We start from the raw sequence: 21489 nt of genomic DNA, 5'->3' as shown, positions 1-21489 counted from the left end.
CTCTTTGTATCACTATTTCCACCTCTGTCCAGGGTAACGTGCTAATAAAGGATACAAATAATTATCCCCTAAAATTATATTCTGTTATAAGTCCATAGCACTAGGGTATAAAGCTGGCATCGTGTTTTTTGGTTGGTTGGTTTTGTTGGCTAGTATCTGTGAGTTTAAAGATTTGATGTTACTCGTGCTAATTTGTATTTGCCCTTCTAATTGTATAACCACTTGAGTTATAGAAATATTTGAATGAAATGCTGCAAATTGAAAAAAAGAAATTCATTTCCATCCTCTTTCACTCATGCTTAAGACACTGCAACTTTCCTCATTAAAATGCTTCTGGGTCTACAGTGAAGAAACTGCACCCTCAAGTGGCTGAACAGCACAGATACACAGTAATTATACTGGAATAACGACACTCCTAAAGCATTTTTACTGCTAAAATAGCTCCACCAAAACCACTTACTGAGGGTTAATTTTCCTACTCCCGTGAAATTTTAAATCTTTACAATGAGATCAGTCACACGTCTCTTCATCCTTCAGCATTCCTTACAAATTAAGGGCCAAAATTCTCCTCTCGGTTATACCAGTGCAGCCCCACTGAAGTCCTTGGGGTTGTTCTTGGACCAATGAGAGGAGGCTTTTCCCCCATGTAATTAATCTGCAATCATGCAGCCTGATCCTGGGGAGTGCTGAGTGCCCTCACTTCCCACTGGAGTTGAGAGTACTCAGTACTTGCAGAAGTAACCCTAAGAAATCTATGCCAAGGCCATATAAACTGACATGGGTTTCAAAAAGGGTCATTTTGTGTGAATGAGTTTCTTACATTGCAGATTTCCAAGCTTGAGTTCTCTCTTATTCATCTGTCTTTGAGCACAAGTATGTGTGGAATGGGTCCTCAACAATTTGAGTCAGGGCCCTACCAAATTCACTGCCATGAAAAATGCATCACCAACTGTGAAATCTGGTCTCCCCCCATGAAATCTGGTCTTTTGTGCACTTTTACCCTAGCCTATACAGACCAGCATTTCTCAGACAGGGGGTCGTGACCCAAAAGGAAATTGCGGGGGGATTGCAAGGTTATTGTGTGTTGGGGGGTCATGGTATTGCCACCTTTACTTCTGCGCTGCCTTCAGAGCTGGCCAGCTGGAGAGCAGCGGCTGTTGGCCAGGTGGCCAGCTCTGAAGGCAGCACCCAGCCAACAGCACCGCAGAAGTAAGGGTGGCGATACCATACCATGCCACCCTTACTTCTGCGCTGCTGCCTTCAGAGCCAAGGGCCCAGCTCCGAAGGAAGCAGTGCAGCAGTAAGGCTGGCAATACCTTACCATGCCATCCTCACTTCTGTGCTGCTATTGGTGGCGGTGTTCAGAGCCAGGCTCCCGGCCAGCAGCCGCCGCTCTCCAGCCACCCAGCTCTGAAGGCAGCGCCGCCGCCAGCAAGAGTGACACAGAAGTAAGGGTGGTAATACCGAGACCCCCCTACAATAACCTTGTGACCCACCCCCTCAAAACTCCCTTTTGGGTCAGGCCACCTAAAGTAACAACAGATTGAAATATATGACATCATGACATTTATTATTTTTAAACCCTATGACTATGAAATTGACCAAAACAGACTCTGAATTTGGTAGGGCCCTAATTATAGGGTAACAATAAGAAGGGTAGTGTCATAAATATAAAGGGAAGGGTAAACCCCTTTGAAATCCCTCCTGGCCAGGGGAAAGCTCCTCTCACCTGTAAAGGGTTAAGAAGCTAAAGGTAACCTCGCTGGCACCTGACCAAAATGACCAATGAGGAGACAAGATACTTTCAAAAGCTGGGAGGAGGGAGAGAAACAAAGGGTCTGTGTCTGTCTGTAGTCGTCTTGGCCAGGGACAGAACAGGAATGGAGTCTTAGAACTTTTAGTAAGTAATCTAGCTAGGTATGTGTTAGATTATGATTTCTTTAAATGGCTGAGAAAAGAATTGTGCTGAATAGAATAACTATTTCTGTCTGTGTATCTTTTTTGTAACTTAAGGTTTTGCCTAGAGGGGTTCTCTATGTTTTTGAATCTAATTACCCTGTAAGATATCTACCATCCTGATTTTACAGGGGGGATTTCTTTATTTCTATTTACTTCTATTTTTTATTAAAAGTCTTCTTGTAAAACACTGAATGCTTTTTCATTGTTCTCAGATCCAAGGGTTTGGGTCTGTGGTCACCTATGCAAATTGGTGAGGCTTTTTATCCAACATTTCCCAGGAAAGGGGGGGGGGGGTGCAAGTGTTGGGAGGATTGTTCATTGTTCTTAAGATCCAAGGGTCTGGGTCTGTAGTCACCTAGGCAAATTGGTGAGGCTTTTTACCAAACCTTGTCCAGGAAGTGGGGTGCAAGGTTTTGGGAAGTATTTTGGGGGGAAGGACGCGTCCAAACAGCTCTTCCCCAGTAACCAGTATTAGTTTGGTGGTGGTAGCGGCCAGTCCAAGGATAACGGGGGTAATATTTTGTACCTTGGGGAAGTTTTGACCTAAGCTGGTAAAGATAAGCTTAGGAGGTTTTTCATGCAGGTCCCCACATCTGTACCCTAGAGTTCAGAGTGGGGGAGGAACCGTGACAGGTAGTCTTCTAGTTAAGACATTGGACTGGATTCATGAGATCTGGCTCAGTTTCTGACTCTGATGCAGACTTCCTGTATGACTCTGGGTAAATCACTTAATCTCCCTGTGATTTATGGCTCATCGACACTGGGAACCTGCACTGGCATAGCTACATTGTTCAGGGGTGTGAAAAATACACAAACCCTGAGTGATTTAGTTAAACTGACCTAATCCCCAGCAAAGATAGCACTAGGTAGATGGAAGAATTCTTCCGTCAACCTAGCTACCGCCTTTCAGGGAAGTGGATTAACTACCCCGATGGGAGAACCCCTAGTAGTATCACTGCAGCATTGCAAGTGTAGACAAGTCCTCAGTTTTCCATCTATAAAATGATGGAAATCTCTTCTATCCTTTGTCTGTCTTCACTATGTAGATTGCAATGTCTTTGTGGCAGGGATTGTCTCTCACTATGTGTAAGAACAATGCCCAGTACAATGATGCTCACCCCAACCTGAGCGAGGGCCTCTGGGTGCTACTGTAATACAAATAAACAAAACAACAATACTAAATAACAATGAACTATTACTCTTATGTTTTCAGCCATCCCCTCTCTCATACGATTCAATTCAGCTAAAGACAAGGATCAGTACAAATGTAGATATTAAATATCAGTTAATTAACTAGGTTACTTAACGTACTTTGGCAAGAGACAAACGCCAATCTCAGACTGTGACCTTGTCTACATAGATTTCTTAGGGTTAAGTTCTACCTGGCCTTTGTTCACCCTCTCCCGCCTTCAGAGAACATGGGCCTCTGCCACTCTCCTTCGAAAAGTTATTAAACTTCCTATTTCTTTATTCAGCTTCTTTTCTCCCTGTGACTCAGGAACCGCCGGTTGCCAACTGGCAGAGGCCAGAGGGGATGCATAGGTCTTTGCAGGGATTCCCTGGGTCAGATATATGCATATTAAGTTCACCAGAGGATGTCATCTAAGGTCTTTATCAAGAGCCAGTAGCCCACTGGTTGTCATAACCATTCTGAAATGTACATACAGATAGTATTGCAGGAGTTAAGCATCTATACTGGAAATTATGTTCTCAAAACCCTGGAGTTAAGGTAGTTATCCAGAGGCAACAGGTTCCTTTTGAGCATGAGATAGCAAATGCTTCTCTCCCCATCTGTCTCACAATGGAAGCTTAGTTGCATACAGAACCAGATGCTGATTAAAAGATTGTAAAGTGAACAAGAGAGGGAGGCCTGAGGAGAAAAAAAAAAACCAATCAGCAGAGGGTGTCCTGGTTATAAAAAAGAACAAAGGACTGTCCTGTTAGTACCAAGGGTACCAAGAAACACCCTGCATCTTTCACCGAGGAGGCAAGCGGACAGTGGAACTTGCCACATGAAAGGGTGATCACAGCTAAGTCTGGCTGCAAGATGCTGGGAGGACTTTGGGTGAGCATTGCTCTATAAAACAGAGAAATACCTACTTAATTAAGTCTAGGCTCTAGAATGCATGTAAGCTTTTTATTTTACATGTAATCCTTTGTTTTCAGTACTTCTACTTGCTCTTACTCGAATCCCTGTACTTTGTTAAATAAACTGCTAATTGTTTTCACTATACTCTTATTTAAGTTCTGTGTGTTAAGCGGAGCAGTGATCAGAGCTGCAACTGGTAAGCCAGGGTGCATTGGTACTTTGGGAACAGCTCATCTGGGAATATAGAAGAACAGGGGCTGGGCACGCCAAGGAGATGCTGGGGGTTGGAGTGTGCCTATAGCTAACCTGTAGATAGAGTGTGGGGCCTGTGGAAGCTTGGAAGGAAGGGCTTGTGTTGCCTGTGACCAATGGAGTCAGAGAGCTGACCCACAGCAGGCAGAGACAAGGCTTCCTCATGCTAAGGAGAGGTGGTAGTGAGGTGTCTCACAACCCTGGTGTGACAGAGTGCAGGCAATGGAAAGGTGAACCTGCACTCGGATCACTTAGAGGCCAACTAGTTCCCCAGAGACAGCTGACTGAGGTAATTAGAGAAGCAGGCTGGTGGGCTGGGTGAGATACAGAGCCAATTAGCCCATCAGCCCCAGTCTGATAAAGAGGCACAGGAAGGAAATGCAGAGGGGAGTGAGAGTGGGGAACAGGGCTAGCTGAGCCCAGAGACCTCAGGGAAGGGAGACCTCTGTTCCCCTCAGGTCCTGAGGAGAGGGCCAAAAGCGCGAAAGATATTTCAAACAGACTGGTGCACGGGGACTGTACTGGTGGAGAGCACTCAAAAATAAATGATGCTATGACTGCACAATTAGTAGATTCTGGGCACAATCTGTGGGGCAAGAAGGCTGGAGTGAAGATGCACCTTGTGATACCTGGGTACCCCCAGGAAGCATCACACTCCCTGACTCATTTGTGATAGTCACATCTCCCCTGCTAATCAAACTGGCCCTGCTGTCCAAGTCCCAGTCCCGTACAGTATGCTCTGCTGTTGATTTTTTAAAAAAAATCTGCAATACATTCTCTCTTCCTTTCATCAAATTTCAAAAACAAATACAAATATTAGAGCTAAAACTGTACATAATCCCAGAACATTCCTTGAGCCACAAATCTCCAGCCTGTGTATTATTAGCATTACCATATGGTACATCAGTGTATTGAAGAATATTCCCTTGATATTCATAGCTCATTTGGGATTAATGTGTTGCCAGGCTAGTAAGAAATGATGGAACCTGTTTTGATTTGTACTCTTTAGAACGTCTACCTTTTTAAATCAGTCAGAAAAGACTAATACATTTTGTGAAGTGATATAAGAAGGGATCTTATTCATGGAGTAGACAGAGCAATAAACTGCATCTTTGGGTAGTTAGATGACACATGGCAACTACAAAAGCTGTTCAGTACAAATATGCTCCAATGCTGTGAATGTTACTCCTATTATATGACAAGATAAAGGATACAACAAAATCACAAATGAAAATATAATTAGTCTTGCATCATGAGTGTTTTAAAATTCTAGGCCTCTGTTCTCCAGGGATGTCTGTGGGATTTTATAGTTAGAAAAAGAGAGTGGGAGTCAGAACTCCAAGGCTAAGATTTTTAAACATGGGTGCCTAAAGTTAGGTTCCTAAATTCATATATAAGCAGCTATGTAAAGTTGTCTGAGTACCTACTGAAGTCAATGAGAGCTGCTGGTTCCTCAACCCTTTTGAAACACTTTGCTCAGGACATTTACAATTGGACTGGAGAACATACTGCAGAACATATAGTAGGGATCCGATCTTGTATTGGGTAATGAGATTAAAGAATGGTTGTACCTTTACAGGCTTCGATAACCTAACATGCTTTTCAATTTCTAGTTTCTATGAATCGGAGAAAAATTATACCATAATCATTTTTGGAATATGGGTTTAACAGTTTTCAAGAAAATCCATTTTTCTTACCTATAAACAGTGTGGGGAACATATACTTCTCGAACTGGAAACTCCAAAATCTCTTTCTGAGGACGGCTGCGGTTTTCAGGAAATGGTTTCACTTGTAATAACTCAGGGGTGAGACAGCAACTGAGGACTTCTGAAGCTGGGGAGATCTCCAATTTAAGTAATCCTTTAAAAAATTACATGAAAGCTCAGCCTATCATTAAAAATAAGAAGAAGAATAAAACTAAACCAAATATGCATAAGGTCAAAAGAAGTAACTAGGAAATAGGAATTTGGGTTTTTAGTTTGAGGGCTGCAGGAGAAAGAAATTTTGGTTGGAGAAAGTATTTTATCTGGATACACAGGGATCCCTACACATCAAGATAAAATCTCTCTTCAGGTTTCATCAGCATCATCACAGTAAATCCAAAAGGGACATGGCCTCTTTGCAGGTTGAGCACTTCCCAGATTGATCTCTGGGCAGGTCCTAAAGGTGATCTCACTGGATATTCAATTTATGACCATCACTGGCGATCTTATCATGCCATTGAAGCTTTTGGCACCCACATTATCCCCATCCACGTAGTGGCATTCCTTGGCACACACACTTTGGAATTTGTTGGTCTTCCAGTCTAATAATATGTCCTTATCAAGAAAGCCACCAAAACTGAACAAGTTCTGATGGAGGTGGTTTCTGGATTCAGCTTCAATTATCCTCATTTCTGATCTTGTCCTGACACTTAATATATGGAGCAGCTGATAAAGACAACAAGACTCTTTGCACATTCACATGTAGACAGGAAGGAAGGGATACCATACGCTGAGTTGACTTTCTAGTCTCACCCATGCAAAAAGGATAACATTTGTTAAGGATTTAAATTGGAAATAAAGTAGTGTTGCTCTCTAGTTTTGTGCGCAAAGCAAGCACTGCCTTATTTAAGATAGTAAAATGAGGTGTAGATCTTCAGAATATGATTTTCCATATTTTTCTTGCTTGCTGTGACCATCAGTGAAATTGTTAATCATGGTAACATTTAAATTGTCATAATTAAACTTAATATTTAATACTCTATTGAGGTGAATGGGGGCAGTTCACACCTCCCAGAGCTGCTCTTTCAGGCTGTATACAGACACAGGCAGTCATTCCTGCACTGGTTACATTCTGTTCACTTTTTAGAGGTTTTCTTAGCAACCACAAGGGCTAGAGACATAATGTATTGTAAATGAAAGCTTAGAATCTGGAGCTCAAGGAAGCCATCACAAAAAAGCACCAGCTAGTCAAGCTTTTGTGAGAAGCCAAATTCAGTCTCTCCCTCTGCTTAATTAACACTGAGTCAATTAAAAGGAAAAGAGAGTAAACATTTTAATCACCCAACCCAATCTCTGATCCCCATTCTAACAAGGTATTAGGGAATCAGTAAGGATCTTGAGATTCTGCTTTAATCCCATTCTCCTCAAAAACTTCAGGTAAAACCAAAAAACGGAATGAACGCTTTGTAAATTATTGATGAAAACGAACTAATTTAGAATATAAAACTAACTATAAATCTCTGTTTGCCAGGGACGAACAAATTAGCAGGTCAAAAATGGCTGGCTTGATGAAGTCATTAATAAAATAAAGACGTTCCCTCATAACACAATTTATAGCCCTAAAAACCACGGGGATAATTACAGAGGAGGGCTGAGATTTTCATTGGCATTTACTGGAGTTAAGTGCCTATTTCGCATCCCATCCTAAACACATTCCATACCTGGGATGGACTTCACTCTTCTCTGCAAGGAAGAAGATCTCTTGTAGTCAGTTAAAAATTTGAATAGGTCTTCGTCACTAAGTCGGTCTCCTTCCTGTCAGCAGAAAGACAAATTAATTCTGCTATAAGGGTGCATAGTATTGTTACCTACTTTCATGAATTAGATATGTCTGCGAGACAAAGAGTGAGTAGGTAACTCTGTGTTTTGTATGAATTAACCTTTTGTTCCCCAGATACAACACTGAGCAGCATTTTTTCAATTCAGTTTACTTTAGTTCATGTTTACCAGCACAATATAAAACTCCACACACTCTAAAATAAAGAGCATACTGTACCTGTTTTATAAAGGTGTTGACAGTCAGAGTGGTCGCTTTGAAGTTTGACACAGCATAACTGTCCTCTGAATTGAGGCTCCTCTCAGAAAGTCTTCTACCTTGGAGCATCATCGTTCTTCTGTCACCAGTAGTTCCTTTCCCTTCAAGCGTAAATTACATTTAAAAAAATTCATCTTCTTTTGTGTCAGTATAAAGTCTACCATAAAGCATGACAAATACACCTGAATTTAGTCCTAAAATGCCACAAGCACCGTGTGATCTCAGGGGAACAACAAAAGACCTTAACTTTGCATTTTCCATCAACTCAGTGTAAAGCTATGTAAAAAAATGTAGTAAGTGCAGTATTTATTCTGTTGAGCGAATATCATTGCTGCTGCTGCACGATGCTATTGGTTTCTTTAGCCCATAGCATGACAGGAAGTGGGGCAATCTGGTGTGTGCTGTTGTTGGATTGGGCCTTCTATTCACTGTGGAAGACTTAAAAGGATTGATCTTCCAGCAACGTAAATCAAGAGTAACGCCACTAAAGTCAATGGGATTCCACTGCCATAAAACTGGTGTAGAATCAAAGTCAGGGCTAGAATGCATGCAGTGGGAATATGTAGATCATGCATTTAGGGGGCTCCAGCTGACGAGCATGGCAACTTGTGAGTATTATGGGGGAAAGGAAGGGAAAGCTGAGCAGTTCTTAACTACAAAACTGTTGTCAAGAGAATGCTCTTGACACATTGGTACCCTATTAACATTGCTACTAAAGCTTCACATTGCATTGATTAGAATATTAAAACTATTACCATTTAAACTTTCTGCTTCAGACATTTCTCTTTCAAGCATTGAAAAGTTAAAGAAATTGGTTAAGCTTATGGGAGCCCAGGCGAAAGGCATCCGGTATTTCCCCAAACGCTGACAGAAGGACTCAGCTTGGGCTTTCAGTTTCTCAACCTTTTCTTTGCTCTAAAATAAAGAAAGGAAAATACAACATATTAAAAGGCCTAAATTTGACTATGACTATGTGAAGGCAATTTTCACTGTGTATGCTCAGCCTCCTTCAATTCTGCTTATACAGGACCCAATGCAATGACTACTGAAGTCAAGGGGAGTCCATATCATTGTACGAGGCACATATTATACAAGGTCAGCTCGAGTACATGCAACTGCAAAGACGGTTTCTCTCTTTCTGGATGAAATTCATCTTTGTGAAGAGAGCCACCTAAAGGCTTAGACATCACTTAAGTCAACTTACATCCTCAAAAATGGGACTTACGTGTTGCATAGGCCTTTTACTGACCCTCTGCACATGGGGTGAGCTTCCTCCTCTGTCTCTGAAGAGCTCACTACCATGGTAACTGGGAGGTAGTGTGGTGCAGGCAACTCACATCACATACAGTAGGTTACTGGACTGTAGTCAGATTACAACTGCTTTCATGTGGCCACTGACCAGGTCCAAATTTGAACTAGTGACCAGAAGTACAAGATAAAGTCCCCCCATAAAGCCGAGTAAATAGTACCCATTATATAAAGAGTCAGTAATTATATATTTACAGTTGAGTGTATAATATGCATTCTTGATATTCACCATAACAAGTCAATAGATGTCATTGTTATATATATTCTGAACAGTTTCATCATAATTATAACTGCTCTTTGTCTGAAATTGACGTTCGAAGGCTACGCCAGCTAGGGGCGTGATCCCCTGCTCATGTACACCTACTCATGCTCGCTTTCATTGAGCTAGTGTGAGTATACCTAGCAGCGTAGCTGCAGGAGAACGGGTCGTGGCAGGGGGGCACAGCTTGGCTATGCTGGGTACATATCCACCAATTTCAGGCCATGTCTCTGCTGTCCCTACCCCGGCTACTGCAGCTATGCTCTGACAGCAGAACCTCAGTGCTCCAAACACCTCAGGAATGGAGGTTGTTCGTAACTCTGAACAAAACATTATGGTTGCTCTTTCAAAAGTTTACAACTGAACATTGACTTAATACAGCTTTGAAACTGTACTATGCAGAAGAAAAATGCTGCTTTGAACCATCTTAATTTAAATGAAACAAGCACAGAAACAGTTCCCTTGCCTTGCCAATTTTTTTTTAAACTTTCCCTTTATTTTTTTAGTAGTTTACATTTAACACATTACTGTACTGTATGTGCTTCTTTTTTTGGTCTTGGCTGACGACTGATTACTTACTTCTGGTTCCAAATGAGGTGTGTGGCTGACTGGTCCGTTTGTAACTCTGAAGTTCTACTATATTTCTATTCATGCTAACTCAGTGAGAGCTAGCACAAATATTTGCACCCCTACTCACAGAGCAGACATAACCTAATGGTGAGATACCTTTAGAAATCCAGGAAACATTATCATTCCCCTTCTGAGAGGTAAATAATGATTAACTGAACCAGTAAAGAGACATCTGATGAGATGGTGCCTAACTGCCCACATATACAAATCGATGATTTACACACACAAATCAGTGGTTTGTGTCCACACATGGTGCAAATATTTGTGCCAGCCAAACTTTGAAAATTCAGCCCCTGGTTGTTTAACATTGCTCAAAAAACTTTCCAGTTATTGATTTCAGAAGAAGCAAACAATAAAAACATACATCATCTTCTTACGATTTTTTTAGCCATTCACATGAACCAGGATTCCATTAATTGTTTTGCAGATTCTAATTGCAATATCAATTCTCCTTATGTCACCCCCGCCCCCCACTTTGTTAGAATTTAACAGTCTTGACAGTATCATACTTACCTTTCCACCCTCACTTTCTTTTAGAACCATGTAGGGTTCGGCACAGTCTCCAATTTCTCCTTGCTGGAGGACTTTTTCAATCTATCACAATATAGTAAAAGCATGAAAGCCATAAAAGGAAAACATATATGAAGAAAAATACAATCTTTTGCTTTTGCTTCTCTGTAAGTATGAAAGAGCTGGGCTATTTCACAAGGTTAGCCCAGTACTAATACTATTAATAAATTAAACAAATACATAATATAAAATGCCTGTGATTTTCTCTGTGGAATAATCCATCATAGTAATTCTCCCAGCTCCAAATCAGTGCTTAATAAGGAAGCAAAAAGAGTGTCACTGTATGTGTACTGAACCAGGGAAAAGCTAGTGTATCCTAAATGAAAAAAACAGCTCATACCAACCTCATCTGAGAGTTGAAAAAATACATAAACACACCAAATCAACACTAACTGGTAATTCACTGAAAGCACTAACTGTAATTCAAAATCAAATGGCTTATTTCGCTTTGTTCTTAAATTTCTCTTGGACAGTGGCACAGAAAGCTATTAACATTTATGGGAGCAGTACACTGAGCAGCAATATAACTGTCAGTTGGTGTGACAGAGATGTCAATAGATTCCTACTCCTGTGATACCAGTGTTATCAGAAGATCTCTAAACAACTAAACAACAAGAAATTCTTGTTGGTTATTACTACCCTCTCTGAAAACTTCATCTTCACGAACCCAAACCATAGCTATAGTCAGAAAACATGAATTAGAAACCAACAGAATGATACAGCCATTGCTACATACCTTTACTACTAGGTAGATATCAGAAGACGGGTAAGTGATAGAAAATACTGCAGATCTTGCCTGACTAGATGAGTCAATGCAGAGGGTGTGAGATCGTAAGAATCCTTTGAACTGTTCTGAATTCAGGTCACAATGAAAATTTTCAGAGATCTTTAAAACCACAAAAACCAAAATTCCCATATAGTTATTTGTTATAATCCATTGCAAAGCAAAAGTGTATCAAAGGATAAAACATGAGAACATAAGAAGATAAGATACAAAAAGAGTTAAAAAAGCAGTAGCCAGAACTGCAAAATCAATATGGAAATGCAAGTTTGTACGCATGTAAAATTCCTGTTGATTTAAATGGATACAGGATTAGACCATTATTCCACAAAGTGCTGAGCACCCCTAAGCTTAATGGGCCCAGTGAAGTTGAGACCACTCAGCACCTCACAGCAGACTCAATATATTTCAGGACTTGGTCCTTAATTTTTCACAGTGAAACCAGTTTTGCAAAGAGGGGTTCTGTAAAGAGGAGATCATAAATAGCCACAGAACACATTTTTGTGCAACGTGCTCCATGTAAATTGAAGATCATCTGCTGCAAGCATTTCATACACGTGAATTCCAGATGAACAAGCACAACAGCAGATTTTTACCATACTTCCTATAAACCAGGGTAAATTGCCCAGTTTTGGCAACATACCATAAATTGTAACTTCAAAAGACAAGTCACAAAAGAATAATATGAAGTACAGAGCCAAATGTCCCAGCATTTTCAAATTTCAATGAAATTCAGCTGAAAAAAGAACAGACTGTTATTAGCCAGTACATTATTAATGTTTTGTTATTGTCCTTCCCTCTGCTCTGCCCTTACCTTTTTCCTTTCTTTTACATCATAGAGGGCTATGCATGCAAACAATGGTTCTATTTCTATATCAAATCTGTTGAGGAGAGAGACACAGAACATTAATACTTCATTCTTGTGACTGTGCTTATTCAAAAGTAAAGGCTCTATTTTAGCTGCTGGTTTCTTTATGAGGAAAGGAGAGACGGGCATGAGACACAAAGTTTTGATCCAGATCCCAGCTCTCCCAAACTTTGGGAGATCTGTGGGTCTGGGATTTTTTTAACCTTTAGAAAGACAAGGTACCTGGTTCTCTTGTCTGTTAAATCTGCTTTGCACTCAGATGGCATTTTCTGCCTGGTGAAGGATTCCTCCAGTGTGGGAGACTCCTCCTTCAGTGGCACATTGATTCCTAACCCACCCCAACTCCCAGTCTCTGGTGTAAGGCTGGAAGAAAGGGGGCATGGGCAGAGCATTCCTACACCCTGATGATCCCTGACTGCCACAACAGCTTTGGGGGCTGTTGGCAGCTGGACAGTTTACAGTGACTTTGAGGTTGCTGTCAACTAAGCATGCAGGACCGATTCTTGTTGGTCTGATGTTGTGGGAAGATGTGATTAAGTTGCATTTTCACCTAGGCTAATTAATCCCTATGGATATTAGTCACATCTCTGAAGATCTGGTTCATCTTCAAATAAGAGGGTCTGGGATGACGCAATCATGATTCTTGCCATGCTGAAATGGCATTTGGCAGGACTTTCACATTCACTATTTCTTGAAATTAACAATCATTTCTGAAGTAATGTCCTCTAGTAATATGTAGGTGCACACACAGATGACTTGCAGAGGAGCAGGAGAGAAATTGCTATCTGCTTGTACTTTCTCATGTTTTCAGAAAAACAATCATAGCCATGAATAACAAAAATTAGCACATTCCTGGCACAGATTGCTTCCCTATTTAAAAAAATCCAATAACACACACACACAAAGACCAATGAGTTTGCTCTTATTACATAGTTTGGGTGGTTTTTCCTCGCATTGTCTCCTTGACAGTCTGAACATTTCTTTAACCACAGATGGACAATTTTTTTACAAGTATCAGCCTAAGAAAGAACAAGGAATCCAAATGGACCTTTGACATTAAAGATGTCTTATAATGGGTGCTGGTGAAATATATTCCAACTGATATACAATGTGACAGGGCCGGGCCAGATGGCTATAGGAGAGTAATAGAAGGCAGATATATTAGCCCCAGGCTAAGTAGATCCCTTTTCCCTGGGTATGGTAACAGGGAAGGTTCCAGAACAATCAGGAACCTTCTGGAGACAATTAAGACAGGCTGATTAGAACACCTGCAGCCAATCAAGAACCTGCTAGAATCAATTAAGGCAGGCTAATCAGGGCACCTGGGTTTTTAAAAAAGGAGCTCACTTCAGTTTGTGGTGTGCGTATGAGGAGCTGGGAGCAAGAGGCACTAGGAGCTGAGAGGGAGAACGCGGACTGTTAGAGGACTGAGGTGTACAAGCATTATCAGACACCAGGAGGAAGGTCCTATGGTGAGGATAAAGAAGGGGTTGGGAGGAGGCCATGGGGAAGTAGCCCAGGGAATTGTAGCTGTCGCACAGCTGTTCCAGGAGGCACTCTAGACAGCTGCATTCCACAGGGCCCCGGGCTGGAACCCGGAGTAGAGGGCGGGCCCGGGTTCCCCCCAAATCCTCCCAACTCCTGGTCAGACACAGGAGTCGTCGACCTGGACTGTGGGTTCAGAAAAACGGCCAAGCTGAGGGCTGCCGTGAAGCTCCAAGGCGAGCAAATCCACCAATAAGCGCAAGACCCACCAAGGTAGAGCAGGAACTTTGTCACCACAAGTTTTCTACACCACAAAAGAATAAGCATGTGATGGTCACATGAATCCTGAGAGAAACAGAAAGACACTTACTTCAGTGTCTGCAGCTTCACCAAAATCCTGTTGCCCAGATGTTCCTTTGGGCAGTCGGGAACTGGTCGTATCTCCACTGCATCCTCCTATTATTAACCACATTATTAGGCACTTATTAATTACATATGGAACCCTTACTCAGTGTAACCAGACAATTACTATAAACAAACTGATTGCAATGTATTGCCTTAATTGAAGAGTGTTCCCCCTCACAAGGAGAAAAGTAAAAGCTGACATTTAATTTGGGGCTGGAACCCACTTCTATTCTGTGTTTGTACAGTGTCTAGTAAAATGGGGTCAAAAATAATAAATTTAAACAGATTTGGACTTTTGACCACAATGCCTGTATTTTCCACACAAACCATTTAAAATAAACGGGGCCACATGGTAGCATTCCCACCCTGATCCTAGCACAAAACACATCCAAACATCCTCTTCCATGGCTGTAAGAGAGTTGAAGACATTATCGTCACTGCAAAATAAGATGTGATTTTCAAATCAGGAGAGCTATCTCGATGCAAAATCCTAATGGAGACAAGGCACAAGTAGTTTTTAACCTAGATGAAGCTAATCAAGGTTGATACCTTTTTGCTCTGAAGACACAACCTAATCTTCAGTGGACTTTTTTTTAAACCTCCTGTTCACTGTTCACCTATTAATGGGAGGTACCTAACACATCTGTAAAGGGCTAGAGTGGACACACATTTGTGCCCCTAGAGTAAAGAATGTTTGTAGCCTTCTACACTGAGGTGAATTTCACTGGTCCTTAATGCTTCAGCTGGTATCACACGTACCCTATCCCATGTGGAAGTTAAGGGATGGGTGAATCAAATTTTGATTTAATTAATATGCTAAATACAGCCAAATATTTACTTACAGTCAGACCCCAACAGCCGTATACAAAATGTCGTCCGAATCTCAGCCCATAGCTCATCCCTAGGGAAAGTGCCCCCTCTGAAGAAGGAGCAGACACTGTAACTGTGTAGCCAGAGAGGCCTGTGGAGCTTCCTTGGATCAGCAGACGGAGAGGCCATTACCTTCTGCAGGGGGCTCTCATTCCCATATTTATTAGTGTCAGAAGAAACTAATACACTTTTTAAGATTTTCTATCTAAAAATGTGAGACTCAAACGCACACGTTGAAAGTTCTCAGAGCTCACCTCGTCCGTGGCTGGGTAGAGGGCAAAGAGCTCGGCATGCCTATTGGCTCGCCGTGCTTCTTCGTTCTGCCTTTCAAAGTCCTCCACACTAACATGCTGCAGCAGATTTTCCAGCCGTGGATCGGGCTGCAGGGTGCGAGGATTAAAGTCACACGATGTCAGGGTGGTTTGTCCGGTCTCATCACAGAGTACATTTAAGGGCCTGGGATCTGCCTGTTGGAGAGAGACACAAGACTGAAATCTCTAACAAAAAAGGATAACTTGGACACTGGAGCAACTCAGAGCTTGTTTTTACTTGGGGTTATCCTCTTTCAAATATTTCCTCAAACTCACCCATGCTGCTAGGCCTATATCACATTTGGTGATAGGTAGGCAGACAGCGTGCTATCCATGGCTGATGACATGACTTGGTCCTCTCTGTTTCCTTGTACTCTGCACTTGCTGTCTCTCATAATTGGCTTAGATTATAAACTCTTTGGGGAAGGGGCAGTGATTTTGTTATGTGTTTGTACAGTGCCGAACACAACAGGGCCTCAATTCTTGACGGGGACCTCTAGGTACTACCACAAATAATAGATAATAATACATTAAAGTTACTTCGTAAAATTGATCTATTATGCATTACTGAAGACTTTTAGACCACTTTGTATCCTTTAGATTTCTTTGCACTGTGGCTGGGAGTTACAGTGTGAGATTGGAGCTATACCGGGTATGGTGACACTAGTACTCATGAGCTGGCACTACTGTTTAAAGGACCCCAAGTAAAAACTCCTGTTGTGTAGTTGGGTTTGCCGCTAGAGTTGGGATAGTGGTGAAGAAGCCAGGCTGCGTGCCTCTTCTTCTCCAGTCCTGCTTCTGGAGGGGAGTTGGGAGGATTGGGCCATGAGTTACCTTCCTCATTGGTCCCAAAGTTCAAGAGAGGGGGTAATGGGATAGGAGTTGCCTCAGTCCTCAGTCCCACTGCTAGGAATGGAGGGGAAGATCCAGCTGCAGTTTACCTCTCCCTCCAGTCCCACTCAAAAGTTTGGAAGTGTGAGGGAAGTCAGCTCATGAGTTGCTGAGACTATATTGGACCCAAAAGACTAGTGATCTAGGCAGTTCCTTGTTTAACTTGACTCTGTGCTCAAGAAGGATGACAGGATGGTAAAAAATGGTGGAAGACAGTTCTCTGTGCTCACTTTTGAAAACAGAAAGGAATCAGGTAATTGCACAGGTGAGAACAACAACAGTAATATGGTTTGTATTCCATAACTTCAACTACACCGGTCCAGATTTATCCCAGGTCAATGTCAGCGGCTGCTCAGGACCTTGGCGGAAGCCACCTCTGCAACATAATGTCTCCAAGGAGGGGGGCAACTAAAGAACTAAATCCTTCCCTTCTCCATCACCCTAGCTGGAGGCCAGCCCAGTCCAAAATGTGACAGTGTTGGCTGTGCATTGAGTGCTGTCAAGGGAAACAGAGAAGCAGTACATGTCATCCTCCTCCACCCGCGGGGCCTGCTTGTATTGAAGACAGTGGCAAAACTTCTACTGTTTTCAGTGGTGCAAGATCAAGCTCCAAAGCTGCATGTGTATGCATACACTGGGGCTGAAAACTCGAGGGGACACTGGCAGATGCAACACTGCCTGCCCTCTATTGAGGTCAACACCCCTGGAGGTGCAGTGGGCCAGGCTGGTGCCCAGAAGTGTCTTTGCTCATTAATGCTATGAGCCTGCCTTAACATACTTGCACTCTAGCAGTGGTTACAGAACTTCGCCTTGAAGGCACACATGCATAAATAATGTGCATGTCAGCGTTATACTGCAAAACATAATCAAAGCATAACATAAAAATAACTGTATGATTAGGGAGCCTCCTTTAAAGGAAGGCAGGATATTTGAGAATCTAATTTAAATAGACGAAGCACAATACCTGATAGCTGGCATCATTGCAATCCAATGTTTCCGATTCGAACGTTTGTTTTTGAAGGGTCTTATGAAAATCCTTTCGAGATCCCTTTTTTTTAAAGGTGCAAGTTTCTGAATTTCCTTGGTTTCTTTAAATAACACAAGCCGGCCAGTCAGGATGGCGGGAGAGTTAATGAAAATAAAATAAACAAAGTAAGCAAATAAAAAAGGTTCCATGTGAAGTATTATTGCACAAGGAGGGCAGTGTGGCACTGTTTTAATGGGCTAAAGAATGCAATGTTTATTTGGGGTACCACTCTGTTTGCAGGCTCTTTTCATAATACAGTATTTTTTAAAAGGATCATTCGTTTATATCACAATTTGCGGAGAAAGGAGCGCCGCAACTCAACTCTTACACAGTGCAGTTAACAGAAGAGCTTGATGTGGGCACAGTTCCTACGACTGGCTCCTCAAAGGCTCCAGCTCCTACAGGGATTGATTTGTCCAGAGTCCTGATTAGGAACATTTGCATTCTAGCTGGTACCCTGCTGGTGCAGTTACATTACAGGGAACACACTAGAAACTGGTCTCTTCTGAACTGCTGTTATGGTACCTCAGCTTCAATTTGCCGCGCCAGAAGACACATCTAAGGCTAACCAGCACAAGTAGCCAGCACTCCTTAGCCTCTTCAAACTGTGCACTTGTACAGTGTAAACAATAAAATGCAATACAGACTAAAGAATATTAATAGATTCCATTTCAAAATACAGGCTGTCTGTTAAACAGGGTAGCAAATGTACCGTTAACTCTGATTTTTGAAAAGCCAGATAAAAGCAGAGAGGAAAAATACCTAGCATGTGGTAGTACCTCCAATAACCAAAAAATAATTTCATAAACTGTGATTATTTAGTATTAAAACCATCAAAACTTGGCATGGAAGAAAAGTCTGTATAAGAAATCCTATCTGTAAATTTTATCAACAAAATATGACTTTAATGACCATAATGGTCAAGTGCAGAAGAGGCAAAACAAAGAAATGTATTAGTGGATGTGTTGGAATGTGTACTTTAAATAAGAAACCACTACTACGTGTCAAGCAGATCCTAGGATACAGCATGTGCTGACATAATCCATACTACAGTATAGTAGAGTGCAATCATTTGTAAATCCAGCAAACCCCAATGACAAGAGTGTTTTACAGTAAAGATTCCAACATGACATCTCACAATAGTGACAAGGCAGCGGTTCAGCGTATTATTATAGAAGACTGCAGTATCCTCAGGGCCATACGGGTAGTATTTTGGGTGACCAGATGACAAGAACAAAATATTGGGACACGTGGAGGGGAGGGGGCAGCCACAGGCTCACCTCCCCTCCTCCCTCCCCCCCCCAAAACCGGCTCTAGGTTTTTTGCCATCCCAAGCAAAAAAAAAGCAGGAGTGCTGCCGAAGCAAAATATCAGGACAAATGGCGTCCCGACCGTACATCGGTCGGGATGCGGGACAAACAACTAATTATGAGACAGTCCCAATTTTATCAGGACATCTGGTCACCCTAGTAGTATTGGATGCAGCCCACATAACACATCGTGGGCTGATATGCGGCCCACAATCGTAACTAGGTTGAGTACCACTGGCGTAGATGTTTACATTAGTTTAAGTTAGGTACTCTATAAGCAGCTGAGGTGTGTGACATGCCACTTATAATGCATGCTGTTGGAATTCATACAATTTTATCTAGGTTCTTCTGCCATGATCATCACTGTAGTGACAAAAGTACAGCTGGGAGTGAGCCTCCCAGCCTGGACAGACAGACCTGTGCTAGTGGGGCTTGTGCTAGCATGCTAAAAATAGCTGTGTGGACATTGTGGCACCAGCCCAATCCTGCCCTGTCCCCTGAGCCCAAGCTCAGATGGCCGTGTGTCTCCAAGCTCTCTCGTTACTGGAACCCTGTGTGCTGCAAATTGATATGGCAAATGCAGTTACGGGAATGGTCTTGCGTACTGACCTTTACAAGGCACATTTAGTACTATTTTGGGGTTTAAATCAGACCATTAGGTCTGCTTGATCTAACCTAGTATTTTTGTCTTGGTTTCATCTGCATAGCCCACATTAAAATTTATAGGAATCATGAGTTACAGTCCCACACATCTCAATGAAAATATTATTCTAACTGCCTCAACAAGGTTAAGATATGCCATAGAAATGAATTCAGGACTTACAATGACATTGCTGAAATGATGGCACCTCTTGTTATTTTATTTTTAAAAGCTATCTCACAGGTGTGAGAACCAGCATGCATGCCAGATCTAGGACAGTGTGTTGTCTTGCAGTAAATAATACGGAAGCTGGAACTGTGCTTAGTTTAATGATGGACTGAAAATCATAGAATACCACGGTTGGAAGAGGTATTCCTCAGGAGGTCATCTAGTCCAGCCCCCTGCTCAAAGCAGGATGAATCCCCAATTTTTGCCCCAGATCCCAAATGGCCCCCTCAAGGATTGAACTCACAACCCGGGGTTTAGCAGGCCAAAGCTCAAACCACTGAGCTATCCCTCCCCCCTCACTGAGCTATCCCTCCCCCAAAATGGCCGCACACTCATAAAGAAGTCCATGACCAAAATCCAAGAGACCTCTTCAGTTCACAACAGTTCACAAGTTCCATAGCACAACTCTACTACATTGTATTGGTTGGTCTGTTTGATTTTAAAAGTACAATTTATTCAAATAGTTATTATACATTACAATTCCCCTTTAATTCTGAAGGGGTATTTAGTAACTTTCAGAGCGGTAAGAATGAGATCTTTATTGAGGATACTGAGAGGCCAATATTCCTTGCTGAAAGACCTGCACTGAAGAGCAGCCTGGCCCCAGCATGCACAGCAAACTGGGTACCTCGTGAGTCCTGACCCTCTTCCTCCAGCGCCACTCATTAGCCTACAAAGATGATCTCTCAATACTATGCATAGATAAATGTGTTGGTCCTAACACACATGCTGCTTTGTTTGTTTGTGATTGTTTTAAATGGAGCTCCCTTACATTTTATTTAATGTAGCACACCCAATGCATTCTGTGTTTGATATGGTAAAAGACATGCACAGTCTCATTTACCCTCAACTTGCTCACTCAGTGGCCTTTTGGTGTGGAAAACAAGCAGAAATGTCTAACAATGGCATTGCTGGCATACTGCAAACTAACTGTCAGAAAGGAACAGTAAGGACTACTGCTCTCCCAGATTCACTTCCCAGATTAAATATCACAATCTTGACAAGCAAAAGGATCTCTGGGTGAAGTGCATACAAAGAGGTAGGATGGAAGGCAAAAGGGAGCATAAAATGATGAAGTGCTGCAGATCGGAAGAGTAAAACCACAGGAAGTTTGAACCCTAACTCTGCGGGCAACAAGTTCCATAGCACAACTCCATATTGTGAGGAAGGCTGCTGTGGTGCTATTTATTCCCTGCTGCTGCTGGCAATTGAGCCAAATACTACGGCAATGTCATGGCTTAACATTGTTCAAGAGAGAAATTAGGAATAAGGAAGTAGATATCATGAAACAGGCTTAGTGATTTAAACAGAAATGCAATGAGTTCAGAGCTCTGTTGAATAATTTTAACAGTAAAGTCTTCTACATTCAGCATGATATTCATCAGGTATCCAAGTGACATTTTAAGTGCCATATCAGGAATGCATACATTTTGATATGTTCCGTACTAACATTTTATAGCCAGTCTCCTTCTCTCAGTTAAAATATTCTGATTTGCTCAGCTTCCTTTCCATAACCTTTCCAAAGCAACAGCTAAGCACCTTAATGCCTTGATGCCTTGCATAAGTGATAATAAGTAATTATGGATCAGGAAGACACTTTTTTTGCCCTTATATTTGGAGAGTAACTGAATTATATGCACCAATGTGTTTGAATTATAATTGTTTACCCGTTCACTGAGAATGTAAAATGAAGTCATAAAAGAGAAGGCACCATTCCTTGACATCCCTGCTCTCCTTGAGTGTGACCTTATTCTAGAATTGCCTTAATCACCCAGGAGGAAAGACAGGAACTCTAAGCTGTTTTATTT

At 41.9% G+C, this 21489-nt stretch overlaps 1 protein-coding gene across 1 annotated transcript in view; it reads right to left on the bottom strand.

Moving 5' to 3' along the window:
• The window catches only part of DOCK8 (dedicator of cytokinesis 8), a 132302-nt gene that overhangs the window by 74728 nt on the left and 36085 nt on the right, over positions 1–21489 (bottom strand). The window contains exons 5-14 of the mRNA XM_073345216.1: positions 17441–17564; positions 15529–15741; positions 14370–14455; positions 12461–12527; positions 11602–11751; positions 10809–10889; positions 8854–9013; positions 8060–8199; positions 7725–7818; positions 5998–6160 (exon numbers count right to left, since the gene is read on the bottom strand). Coding sequence (XP_073201317.1) covers positions 5998–6160; positions 7725–7818; positions 8060–8199; positions 8854–9013; positions 10809–10889; positions 11602–11751; positions 12461–12527; positions 14370–14455; positions 15529–15741; positions 17441–17564 — 1278 coding nt within the window. The remainder of the gene's footprint in view (positions 1–5997; positions 6161–7724; positions 7819–8059; positions 8200–8853; positions 9014–10808; positions 10890–11601; positions 11752–12460; positions 12528–14369; positions 14456–15528; positions 15742–17440; positions 17565–21489) is intronic.

Source organism: Lepidochelys kempii, chromosome 5, assembly GCF_965140265.1.
Source record: "Lepidochelys kempii isolate rLepKem1 chromosome 5, rLepKem1.hap2, whole genome shotgun sequence".
Taxonomy (NCBI): Eukaryota; Metazoa; Chordata; order Testudines; family Cheloniidae; genus Lepidochelys; species Lepidochelys kempii.
The sequence above is the reverse complement of the archived record's forward strand: the minus strand, read 5'-3'. Positions and strand labels throughout refer to the sequence as shown.